Genomic DNA, 13,590 nt, shown 5'->3' with positions numbered 1-13,590 from the left:
AAAGTCCTTGGCTCACAAAAGGAATTATTAATGCTTGCAAAAAGAAAAACAATCTGTATAAACAGTTCATCAAAGTAAAAACAAAAGAAGTGGAACAAAGATATAAAGCATATAGAAATAAATTGACTGATATTATAAGAACGAGCAAACAACTTTATTATAGAAGAAGATTATATGAAAATAAAAACAATATAAAAGGAACTTGGGATGTGTTAAACAACTTAATTAAACAAAGATCTTCTGGAACATCATATCCTGAATATTTTACTGATGCAAATGGTGAAAATCACAACATGAGTAATATTGTCGATGGGTTCAATAAATTCTTCATAAATGTTGGCCCTGAACTAGCAGCGGACATCCCGTGTCATAAAAATGAAAATATCAGTAATATAAAATCAAATCCCTTTTCACTGTTCCTCTCAGCTACAAATGAGCAAGAAGTAATAAATATCACATTAAAATGTAAAAGTAAGTCTTCAATGGATTATCATGACATAAATATGTCTGTAGTTAAACAGGTTATTCTGAATATTGCTAGTCCCTTAACATATATCTGTAATTTATCATTTCAGTCCGGTTGTTTTCCAAAAAAAATGAAAATTGCGAAAGTAATACCACTATATAAAAGTAATGACAAACACAGTTTTACCAATTATAGGCCTATTTCTCTACTGCCTCAATTCTCAAAAATTCTAGAAAAACTTTTTAATTCAAGATTAGAAAAATTCCTTGAAAAACATCAAATAATAAATGTTGGTCAGTATGGTTTCAGAACGCAAAGAACCACTTCAATGGCGATAATTGAGGCAGTAGAAGAAATTACTGATACACTGGATAAAAATAAATATGCAGTTGGTATTTTTGTTGACCTCAAAAAGGCCTTCGACACAATCAATCACTCAATTTTACTGGATAAATTGGAAAGATATGGTATTCGAGGGAAAGCTGGTAACTGGTTAAAAAGTTACCTAACAGGTCGGGAACAATATGTTAGCATAGGGCATTACCATTCAGAGAAACTTGGTATTACATGTGGTGTTCCCCAAGGGTCAGTGTTGGGACCAAAACTTTTCAATGTATACATAAATGATATTTTTGATGTTTCTCAAGTACTTAAACTCATACTGTTCGCAGATGACACCAACATATTTTTCAGTAGCGATGATTATACTGATCTTGTAATGACTGTAAACAGGGAGCTAAAATTAATAAAAAAATGGATGGACATAAATAAATTATCATTAAATATAAATAAAACTAAAGCAATGTTTTTTGGTAATTTAAAATATAATATAGAATTACCAATTATCATTGAAGGTGTACCAATTGATAATGTGAGTGAAAACAAATTTTTGGGAGTTATAATTGATAACAAAATTTCATGGAAACCCCACGTCAGACACATAAAAACCAAAATTTCCAGAAGCCTCGCAGTTTTGAACAAAGTGAAACAATTCCTTGATAAAGATGCACTTCGTACTCTGTACTGTACCCTGGTTCTTCCATATCTTACATATTGTGTGGAAGTGTGGGGAAATACATATAAAAATACAACTAATCCATTAGTCACAGTACAGAAACGAGCACTGTGTATTATTCACAAGGCTGGTTATCTAGATCATACTCACAAATTCTTTCTTCAGGCAAAGTTACTTAAATTCCAGGATCTGGTTAATTACAATACATCCATAATTTTGTATAAAGCTTTTACTAAACTTTTACCGGCAAATTTACAAACTAGATTTGAAATTCGAGAAAAGGTTTATAATGTGAGAGGCTTTGGAGAATTCAAATTACCCAGAACTCGAACAACCCGTAAAGGCTTTTGTGTGTCTGTATGTGGTGTGAAAATCTGGAACAGTCTGAGTTTACAATTGAAACAATGCAAAAATATTCATAGATTTAAATTTCTCTACAAACAGTTGGTCTGGTCACAGTATACTCAATGATGGGTTTTAGTGTGCTCTGTAATGTCTGTCCTCTTACCATTGCTGGTATGGATTCCAAAATAAAAAATAAAAAATAAAGTGTGTGTATGTATGTACATATATGTACTTGTGTGTGTAGATATATATGTATGTATATGTATGTGTGTCTGTTACTTGTAGTTATTACTGCCTGTTACCTGTGGTAATGCAATTTATAATTTATATATTCTGTATTCAGTTATGAAGGCTCTAATTGTTGGTTGCGAGCTGCCGCTTAGATGCTTGTATCTGCCCGGGGCTGTTGATGGGTCTGTATGCAATGATGGGCGTAGCTGCGGGAAGTTTATTGTTTTTTTTTGTTGATGAGTGAGTATAGGGGTGGGATTTAATAAGTTTTCTTCGTCCCACTCCTTTTTCAGGCAAGTTTTGTTTTTTGTTTTGTGTATTTTATGTTCAATATAGGTATTTGTTGTGCCTGAAAATGAATAAATAAATGAAATGAATGAATGAATGAAATTGTTGCTCCATCTGTACCAGACCGCTTTATCTCTCCAGGTTTGTTTGCAAAGATTACAATGTTCAAAGATGAACCTTGCAGGCCTCTTTATGCAACCAAAGGACATCTCCTGCTCCTGCTTTCTCTTAATAGTCAGTGTCCTGAATAACCGCTGAAGCACAGCATTCCTCCCTGCTTTTATATGACAAAAATGCCAAGTGGTCCAGGCTCCACACTCAAAGCTAGGTGATATATTATCTCTCAAATTCAGCCTTTGGGATATTTATTAGAATATTTCAGTCTGCCAATTCATCATGTAAATGTTGTTCCTGTCTGCCAAACTGCTCGGTAAAATATTGGATTGGTGCACAGCATGCACTCAATTTCTTTAGCTTGTCATTGTCAACAGATGAGCAAGCTGAAGTGAGGGGGGTTAAATAAGTTAAATATTTGTGAAGTTAAAACCACTGCAGTGAGTTAGACCACGTCAGATGAGTTGTAAATGGAGAATGTCCTTCAACCTGGAGGGAAAAGGAAAGGCAAAAGATGCACTGTGCATGAAGAAAACCTTTCTCATCTTTAATTCATTTGCTCTTTACTTCAAGTAACAAGCTAATATGCCAAGAGTATGATGCCTATCAACAGTTTATGTGCCCTGTATCCCTCATGCCTGCAAAATGTTTCTTTTTTTATGTTTTTACTTTTTTATGTTTTTACTTTCCCGCATCAAAATCTAAATTACATTTTTGTTTTGTTTTGTCTTCAAGCAGTTGTTTCTTGGTGCTGTTGGGGTTATGTTTGCATCATGAGATGACGGATTTGGGAATGAGATGAGCTTATTGCTGTCAGGCATGGGCACCAAAGGCTGGAGGAGATAAGAGAGAGAGGGCAGGTTATGGAAAGCAAACAGACCCAGGGAAAGAGGCTGAAAAGCAAAGCACAGAGTGAAGGGATAGTGAAGGAACACAAAGGGAAAAGACTCAGACCACAGCAGAAATTTCTGCCCTCCAAGTGTCTTAAAATGCACATACTGATCAGAGAAATCACTTTTTTTTTTCAGATTCCAAACTTCCTAGTAGCTCAGTTGTATACCTTTGACCTTATACTGGGGTTTAAAAATACAGAGTGACAAGGAAAGCTCTATAAGAACCACTAATAAGGCCCTGTTGGAAAATCTCCAGCAGCAATAAGGCCAATGCAGAATTAGTAGGAAAATCTTAAAATCAGTTTTGAAACTTGGAAGGAGTGAAGGTCAGCAGGGATTGGTGTGGGTCTTTTGTTAGAAAAGAAATCCTTGAAACTGTGTTTATATGAGCTGTGCTCTTTTGAATATTTTGTCTGCTTACACCAGATGAAAGTGCCGTCTGGAGAATATGAAAGCAGGTAAATTTAGGAAAAAGTGGTGTCATAATGGAGTGTCATACTTCAGCTAAATTGCTGACAATATTGCTTCACTATGATTACCTCTGATTTTTAAAAATGCATACTTCAAATCTGCTTTTAAAGTACAGTACAAAAACTCCAGATGATCAGGATTTTTCTTTTTTACTTTCACAGTGATCCAGAGATTGTTGTCTAAACATCTGGAGCATCCATGAGTTCGTGGAAAAGTGAAACATCGTGTCATAGTGGAAAACACTGGAAAAAAAACACTTGTAGATCAACATTGTATAGATGCTGATTTAGTCTTGCTGAAAATGAATGATTGAAGCATGTTGTAAACTGACTGACTTATAGATGGGATATAATAACTCTTAGAACAATGGAATTAGAAAGAGGCTTACTTCATGGCCTGAACTGAGATCCAGTCTGTCAAAGCACTTGAAAGCTCTTGCTCTCCTGTTGCACTGAATGCTTTGTTATGCTGAACATCATGAGTTCACCTAGGTTTTACGTGTCAAGGAGTTTTGCAAAGTATTGTTCTGTTGCTTTGAAAATCTTAGAAACAGCAGTTCACTGCAGATTCTTTCCCTTGCTTTTCTAAATATAGCTTGAAAAGCCATTTGAAAAGTCCGTCCCTTTTTTCTGCACTTTGCTCTTGATAACATGATATCAAGAGCAGATATAAATACTCTCAAAATGGCAAGCTGCCGCAGTAGCACAAATATAAGATTATTAATGGGTGAATGATCTTTTTCAGGCAGTGTGCCTTTTATTATTGTAAAATTATTATAAATTTCTGTCTGTATCACTTTACTAGAAAAAAAAATGTTTTTGTGCATAATGCAGTAATGCATAATTAGTGTTATGATTCTATTCTAGGACTCAATATTTCATAAGAGAAATATAATATTTCTCGAAAACACCCTCTGTCTGAGGATTAACATTGAATGAAACTGACTGAAAAGTAGCTACATCATTCAGTCAAACTAAAGTTTGGGGAGCTGCAGCAAGACCCCAGCAAAAAACACAGTGCAGGATCACAACACAGTACAGCAATGATCGCAGCCCTGTCCAAAGCAGCTTAAAATGGAGCAGCTGTAATGGAGATTGGTTACAAAGCAATTGTATGTAGGCTGAAATAACCTAAACAGTTGGATTGTTTTAAGCTGTCAATATGAGTGTGCTACAGAAACGTTTCAGCCATTAGCTTATTTGTGCTGTATGTGGTGATTGAGAGAATAAGATATACTGTAGGATTTAGCTTGCAGAAGCAAACTTTCTTCATTTTCTCTGAAGGGTATCTAGGCTTAGCCTTAGAGATATCTGGGAGAGGCTCAGAGAGCTGCTGCTCCTCTACATTGATCCAGATCAATCTGAACTGATCCAATGATCTGGTTGAGGTAGCTCAAACAACTGACTTGGATGCCTCCTAGACACCCATTAGGTGAGGTATATGAGGCATCGCTAACTAAAACGAAACTCTGGGGAAGACCCAGGGCATGCTGTGTGTCCCTCCAGAGATACTAGAAGTGGTTGCAGGAGAAGGGAGGTCTGCGTATCTCTGCTTAGAATACTGAGCCCATGACGGACACATGGATAATTAGCTGAAAATGCTTATGAGTAATATTTTTGGATTTATTTACCGGTATATATAATCTGAGGAATACAAACATCAACAAACTCGCACCTGAAATACATTTTGCTTTTTTCATTCACCACACAGACTAACAAAATGGTGTGCATAGAGTTACAGAGCTAGGTTTCAGTGGCTGATAAAGGAGGCCTGGTTTCTTGTTGACCTGAAGAACATAGAACAGGAAGTCACACTGTGATAAACACCAGGTTACTTCTGAACTTTGTTGCTTCTGTGTCACTGATCTAGACAAAGGTGACTGCTGTTTGTCTTGTGTGTCTGGCAGCAAGGATGCTTTACATTCATTTCTCCCTTAAAGAATCCAGAGGCACACAGTGGGAACTAAAGGCCTTCGTTTCAGATGAAGATCATGACACAGATTAGCTGCTCTGTAACATAATACAGCTTTCCCATCTATGTCTTCTTTTCCTGTGCAGTTCAATTTCATCAGCTGTGTATCTTCAAAACAGCACCTGGCACAATACTACAGATAGCGGAGTGCATTTCACTTGAGGTAAAAATCACATGGTACTGTCACAAAGAAAAAAAGAGAAACAGTATGTGCACTTCAGTTTGTTGGAAGTCAGAGAGGAAATGCTTTGCCTCTCTTGACAGGTTATGCAGTATTGAGTATCTGTTTGGATTTATGGTGTTGCTTTGTAACCAGGAAGCCCTCTGGCATGGTGCAGAGAAACAGAAGGCGTTGGCATCTTAAAGATGAGGAGAAGCTATCTCCAGTGTCTCATATGGGAGATATACGATCACATTTTTTCTGACTCAAAAGAGTCAGAAAAATCTATACATCTATATTTGATATGATAGTCAATCATATTCACACAAATCATTGCGAGCTGCTATACAGAATCAATGTTAAAGCACCTGACAACAATGGACATCTATTACATTGCAACCATTACCCACTGAGTGCAAGAGCAGTACTTACAAGTTAAAATCATAAACTGTATATAAATGATGGACATAGCCAGTGGCTTGGAAAAATGAAGCCACATGTGTCTTGAGGTACAAAGTGCTGTCTGGGAACAAAAAAATCTCTGGATCCAGTGTACTCCCATTTAAAAACAACTTCTATGAGGACTATAATCTGGACAGGAGCATTGACCTCTTGTCCAGATCCAGTTAAGGGGGCATCCACACCAGAGGCCACAATAGTTAGGCATCACTACATGCCTGACACGTTGCTAGTGGAAATTCCCAGTTCCTGTTGCCAATGTAAACCTCTAATATGGTGTATGTTTCACTAAACTTGAGGGTTCAAAATGGTACTTCATAAACCAATGGGTAATATCTCAGTTGCTTATTTCAGTACCTGTATACAGTGTGATTGCTGGATACCACAGCCGATATTAGATATGAAGTTAATTAAGTCCTGTTGAGCTTCTGCTTGTGACAGCTCAGTACCTGAGGTGTAGGAAATGTTTTTTTTAACAACCTTAAAATCCTGATGGATGCTGTCTTTTGATTGGACAGAATTTTGTAATGACATAACTTTAAATGCTGTGTTACTGCAGATATTTTATAAATATAAAGGAACGCTCAAAGAAAGAAGGTTCCTGGCTAGGGACTTTCTGAGCGGAGTTTGTATTTTCTCCCTGTGTCTGCAAAGATTTATTATATGAAGCATATCTCCTTCACAGCATGGATGCCCTTCCCAACATTAGCCTCCCAGAGATTTGTGTCTTTTTCTGATCTTGAACCAGTGATCTTCCTGTTAGGTCACTATGTTAGGATAATTGGTAGTTCTATATTGTCAGTAGGATTGAATGTAGGAGGTGTACTGTCGCTCTCAGCCTGTGACAGCTGGGGTAGTCTGTAGCCCCCACCATTGACCCTGAGCTGGATAAAGGATTAAGAAAATGGTTGGATGGGATATTTCCTACAAAAAAGCTTTAATCCTAATGTGAGGAGAACATTTAATTCATGGGTTTTTATGTTAATGTTTTCTTTAAATTTCATTCAGAAAGTGGAAGTACATTGTGTAACAAATTATACAAAGGAAATGGGCAACCAATGGTCCAATAAAATTACAGCTTTAAATATAAACATCTTAAGGTGTGTTCTCAGAGGGGTGCAGTTGTTTTTGCTTCTGTGTTTTCTTGGCTGCAAGTGCTCTGGAATTCTCACAGTGACCTACATCAAACTGGATTCAGACTCTCAAACTGGAGCTATTTAATGGCATTTTCAATCAGTTTTTTAATATGGACACATTTTATTCCAAGCAACATTTTCACAGCAGGGGAGAATGGGATTCCCAGAATTGCAGGATATGAGGAACATAAAAGCCTCAGTGTATGACTGGAATACTGTATAGCGATGTGATGGGGGAAATCGTAATGACATATAATGTTCCCTGATGTGTAATGAGGATTTCTCTAGTTAATGACGCCAAACAAAACAACGAGAACAAAGATGCCACAAACAAAATCATGCTCAACCAACACCAGAGGAGAAGTGTCCACTTTGGAAAAATTACTTTTATGCTGTGACTGATCCAGAAATTTAATAACTATATGCCACAGGGACTGGGTGTATGGTTAAAGTTGTAGAGTAGAAATGCAGGCGATGTTGTGATGGTGAAGCTCCAGGATGTTTATCTTGGAATCATATTCCTAATTAAAGGGTTTTGAAAGCAAATATAAACACACAGAAGAGATTTAGCAGCTTGCGGCTCTGTAGGCGAGACAGATTTATTTATAACACCACTCTGTCAAAGCAAATGAAGTAAGGCTGTATAACTGATGACAGGAAGATAGAGTTTGAGACATGTCCAGAAATGGGTCTGGTCTACAGAGAGCGGTTTTGACCCCTTTACATGCAAGCATTCATCAAACTCAGCACAGTAAAAAACCAGCCTGGTATGGTGAAATGTTATATGAATATCATGCCAAGTCATTTTGCTTTTTACTACTACACATTTGTTATTTTGTGTAACTGCATAGCATGAATAATAATACAGCCCTAACCTTTTCAAGTAACAAAAAACTACTTGACAAAACAAGCAACTGTGTGCCTGAAATTCATGAATATTTGGATTTCGAAAATATCAAACTGTAAGAACAGTAGAAACTGGAAAGGACAAATGAAACAAACAAATAGGAAAATAAAATATCAAACTGAGTTTAAAAGCTTAAGGTTTGTATTAATTATTGCAGAAAAAGTACTGGAGAGTTGGGGTGGGTTTCAAAAAAACAACCAAAATTCACTGAACCAGCAGCAAAAGCAGATCAAAACTATGCTTTATGTTTGAAAAACATTGTCATTAGTTCCTTCTAACTTTTGCTGTTTTGCTCCCACCATGATAAAATCACACTTCCTGCACAGCTCTTCAAGATCAGTTCACCATCATAAATCTCAGTTTTCTGCATTAATTACCTGCTTATTGCTCACCATCATTTTTTTAAAAACGACATCTGACAAGAAATTATAATTTTTGCTTTTCGATACCAAAGAAATTTGAACTTTTACAAATTATGCCAAATTGCAAAACATTGAGTTATGTCTCTAATAAAAACTTCTTTAACTTTGCTCTGTTTCACTTCAGCAGCATCAGGTAATGTTCATATGTTGATTCATGGTTTTCTTCATTTTATGATCTACTGCAGAATATTTTTAAGGTTATCTGCTATAAAAAGTCAGGCCAGGAAAATCTCCTTCATGTTTTTCTGTGTTTTATCCTCAGTTCCTTTGACACAAAGGCACCTGCTCTGATGCTTATGTAACCCAGTGTTACACTTACACCTCTGATGAAGTCTCACAAGAGAATCAGAGATGAATCGAATCGGGACCTTGTGAATCGAAATCGAATCCATTATAGAAATCAGTGACTATACTCAGCCCTACTAGAGACATCTTAACTTTTAAATAACATATTTAAAATTACATAGTTTTACATACTTGTAAGCAGTCAGTATTTGCCTTAAACTGGAGCTTCATAAAGTGTTTCACACCAGTATCAGTATGTTTCAGAGTGTGTGCAATACACACACTGTCCATTTCACGCTTTGCCATTCCAATGGACTTGCAAGCTGCAGTAACAGCAGAGGGACATATTTTATTTCAAACCAATATAAAAATAACAAAGGGAGAGCCTTTAAACAGACATTAACACATTCAGATGCAAATACATGTTAGCCACCAAGCTTAATTGTCTGTGGCACAGAACGACCCTGGAATGTACTTCATACCTTTGTTGGTCACTAGCAACATCTTGGCTTTTAATGTGTTGCTGGTACCGCAACTTCTGCAGGTATGTCCATTTCACGCTTTGGAGAGGCATGGTGGACTGGCGTGTCTACGCATGCACACTTTGCCATGATATGGGGTTGAGCAGTTAGGCGAAATTATTTCTTAACTTTTCTTGTCAAAGTTAATGGGTGGAATTTTACTTCTGTTCTGCTTAACCCAATTCAGCTTCTTCTGTAGTCTGTATTTTAGCAGGAACTACTCAATGAAATAAAGGAGGAACACAGTTCATCATTATTTTAAAACATGAAAGTCATTCAGTGTGTAAAAAATTTGAAGAACTTCAAAGCTTCTCAAAAACCTCTGATGAAACCAGCTCTCGTGAGGACCGCCCCAGGAAAGGAAGACCTGTCAGTTCATCAGCCTCAAAAATCATTAATTAATGGTCCTTCAAGATTAAAGCTCACATCAGTGCCTTGCAGAAATCCCATCTCTAGATGAAGTGTTGCAAAGCGACTGTGTGAATCATGCCTTCCCTATCAAATTGCTTTGTAGAACAAAAAGAAAAAACTACTGAGAGTGACTAACGAGAAAAGCTTTATTTGAGCCAAGAAAGTGAAAATGAAGGGGGAAATCAGCATAAACACATTACATTAATAAACAATCATACATTCATAAACACATTGTACACATTAAAAAATCTATATCTGGAAAACATAACACAGTAAGCATGATGTTTGTCATTGTGAATGTTTAATTTTTAGGTAGTGAGAAAGCAGATCTTTCAGTCTAGCCTTCTATGAGCATGTGACAAATTAATGACCTTCACAAGGTGCTGAATATGACTGGGATCCTCTGTGGTTCTTTTTACTTACTTTTTCTTACCAAGAATTGTATATCAAGTACTTTATTTTCATCCCCATCAGGTTCATTAAAACTACACCGAGTGGCTGAAAAGTAAGCAGTAATGTGCATAGTAAAAATAAAAGTAATGTAAGTGTTCAAGTGTTGCAGCCATGAGCACTGAGTAATTTCATATTGAAAGCAACGGTTTAGAAAGAGCTGAATAAAAACAATTAGAGCAGAAATTGTTCAGTTGTACCATGTTTTTCCTAAAAACATTTCCACCTTAATATGAATTCTGCTTTTAAGAAGGCTAGGTACAAACATTGGCCTTTATCTGAACTGAGCTCAGTGTGTTCTACCATTAATACTTTGCATGATCCATAACTTCCACGTAAGCATGTGTGGCTAAAAATTCAGCAAACCGCAGATGAGGAAGGTCTAATATATTTATCTCCTATATGTTACTATTTTATAGTATTATCATCATTATTTTCATGATCATAATTGTATTAATATGTCATTATGATTGATATTCTATTTCTATTTCTCTGATTTCTTTTCTTGTTGTGTAGAACGTAGGACCTATTGCAACAGACAGAAACTGGAAAGGCATTGGCATCTCTCTGCTGGTTATTGCAGTGGTGCTGTCACTCATCGGACTGTCCATTGTTCTGCTGTCAAAAGGTGAGACCCCATGTAGATGAGTCACATCTAGTTAATAAATTATCGTTGACTTTTGTCAACAATAAATTGTTTTATTTTGTCACATGTAGGTTCATGTTATATTTAATTTTATATTTAATTTTGTAGTTTTGTGTAGGCATATGTTCTTAAAAAACAAATGCTAATCTCAAGGACTAGTCCCTCGCACATGCACATACAGTAAATAACATTTATTGAGCCAAATGCTCAGAATTGAAGCTTTGATTCAGCTGACATGGTGAAAAGTAGATAACCTTGATGTGGATATCACTTTAGAATGTTTATGGGCTTTAAACATTTTGTAAAACAATCAGATAAATAAAACTTCTCCTTTTCTTATCAGATCTGCATGCACATTTACAAACACATGTAATGTACCCTTATCACTGCCTAACATGAGTGTATAGCTGCTGGGGCAAACGTTTGACTGGCACCTTAAAAATCAGTGAACAATGACAAATTACCATCACTTGTAAGTTGTGCCAGGAGAATTAGCATTGACACTGCAAAAAAGTGGATATTTATTTAGTTTGTATTTAAGGATCAGTCTTGGCTATATTACAATAGTGTCTTTCCTAATTTGCATACTGTCTGCAAACTCCTGTTTTTCTGCCTTCATTAGCATATTTATTAATTCACTGCAGTGAATGTACACAGCACAGAAGACAATGACTGAGGTAAATCACTTCAGGTTTTAATTGTTTATCTGGGAAAGTGTGAGAAAAAGGTTATGAAAAAAATTAAGAAAGGATTGTGTAAGACAACATCTGGAAGGGATTTACTGCCTGAGTTGTCACTCAGCAGAATTTTTTGCTTCCCAATCAGTTGTGAAAAATGGCGTTTGTGCAAGTATGACTAAACATTATTTAATTATCTTTATGTCATCTTACATTTCCTCACTGCACTGAAGAAATTTAATTATAGATTTGTTTTTTAATTTAAACACCAAATTACCAGAAAATACTTAACAACTCTTTTGTTGTTGTTCTTTTTGACTTTCTTCTTAGATGATGGTGGTAAACTATTTGGTACACCACTGACATTGGATGACCTTTTTGAAAAAAAATTCCAAATACATGATCCTGATGCGAAGTGGATCAGTGGTGAGTATGTTAAAACACCAGAATTCAGACCCCAAGTCAACGCTGTAAAGACCTGAAGTTATCTGAAAAGTTCACTCTATAATACTGTTTATGAAAGTTGACATGTTATTACAATAGTACAGGTTACCTTCTCAACAGAGTGAGCCATAAAAGTGCCCTGCATTCAGCGTGATTAGGGTTTACACTCTTGTTTTTCTTGAGTAGACAAGGCCTTTTATTGCAAAATGGATTGCTATAACTCCTGACAAAGTGTCAGGTATTTTTAAAAGGCTTATTTAATTTTAGTGTTTCTTTTTTCATTCTGCTCTTCCATTTTAATTGTTGTTCAGGTAGAAGACAATCAAATAAACTTGCATTCATCACTCTGGTGTTTCTTTTAGCAAAACAGATCCAGATTGAATTGAATGAAGTTTTTTTCAAAGTGCTTTTCAAAGCACAAGTCACAAAGTGCTTTACAATACAGAAAAAACACAACAATTAAGATGGTATAAACTAAATAAAGGTAACCCTGAACAGGTGGAGCTTAAGTTCTTAAAGGTATCAATAGTGTCCACAGATTTTATGTTCAGTGGAAGTGAGTTCCAGGACTTGGGGTCACATCCTCAAAAGCACATTGTCATTTTGCCTTTAACCAGGATCTTTAAGCATCAATCAGCAGACCTCATACATCCAGATGTTACGTACGCTTTTAGTAGTAGCTCACTGATCTGACCATGGAAGGCTCTGAAAGTAACCGCCAAATTTTAAATTAAACCCTAAACTTTATGGGGAAACGGTGCAGTGAAGACAGCATTGTTTTCATACAGGATCTTTTAGGGTACCCGATGAGAAGAATCACAGCGGTATTCTGGATATTTGTAAATGATCCAGGGATGAATTCCTCAGGTAAAATGTGGCCTCACTGGGATGCTACAAAGAGAGTCTTTATCTTTATAAGGAGTCTTTAGTCAAGCTTGAATCTCTGTGCTGTAAACAGTTATTTACTTTGTAGCTGCTTAAACTAAATTACATTAGAATAACATAAAAGTGCTATATTTCCCATTTGTTACAATATAATTTCTAAAGCCCAGTAAAGTAAGGATGACAGGAAGTACAACTATGTCACGTAAACCCTTAATAAGTATATTATGGCAAAAAGGGACATCATATAGGATGAGTTAGTTTTTTTATTATGGTATTTATATTCACTGAGACTGTATTTTAGCCATTTTTATATGTCTAACATATAAAAAAGTCACTGAGAAATGCAGTCACTGTGAGATATATATATATATATATATATATATATATATATAC

General features: G+C 36.0%; 1 protein-coding gene across 3 annotated transcripts in view; it reads left to right on the top strand.

The window, feature by feature from the left end:
* LOC147311907 (inactive dipeptidyl peptidase 10) overlaps window positions 1–13,590 on the top strand; it is a 145,363-nt gene that overhangs the window by 66,896 nt on the left and 64,877 nt on the right. For all 3 annotated transcript variants that reach the window (XM_086266235.1, XM_086266234.1, XM_086266236.1), the window contains exons 2-3: window positions 11,062–11,173; window positions 12,199–12,294. In XM_086266235.1, coding sequence (XP_086122361.1) covers window positions 11,062–11,173; window positions 12,199–12,294 — 208 coding nt within the window. The remainder of the gene's footprint in view (window positions 1–11,061; window positions 11,174–12,198; window positions 12,295–13,590) is intronic.

This window comes from Aulonocara sp. 'chitande type north' Nkhata Bay, linkage group LG16 (genome assembly GCF_057382095.1).
Source record: "Aulonocara sp. 'chitande type north' Nkhata Bay isolate Kocher_YH1m ecotype deep benthic linkage group LG16, A_spYH_male_GT1.1, whole genome shotgun sequence".
In the NCBI taxonomy this organism is placed as follows: Eukaryota; Metazoa; Chordata; class Actinopteri; order Cichliformes; family Cichlidae; genus Aulonocara; species Aulonocara sp. 'chitande type north' Nkhata Bay.
The sequence above is the reverse complement of the archived record's forward strand: the minus strand, read 5'-3'. Positions and strand labels throughout refer to the sequence as shown.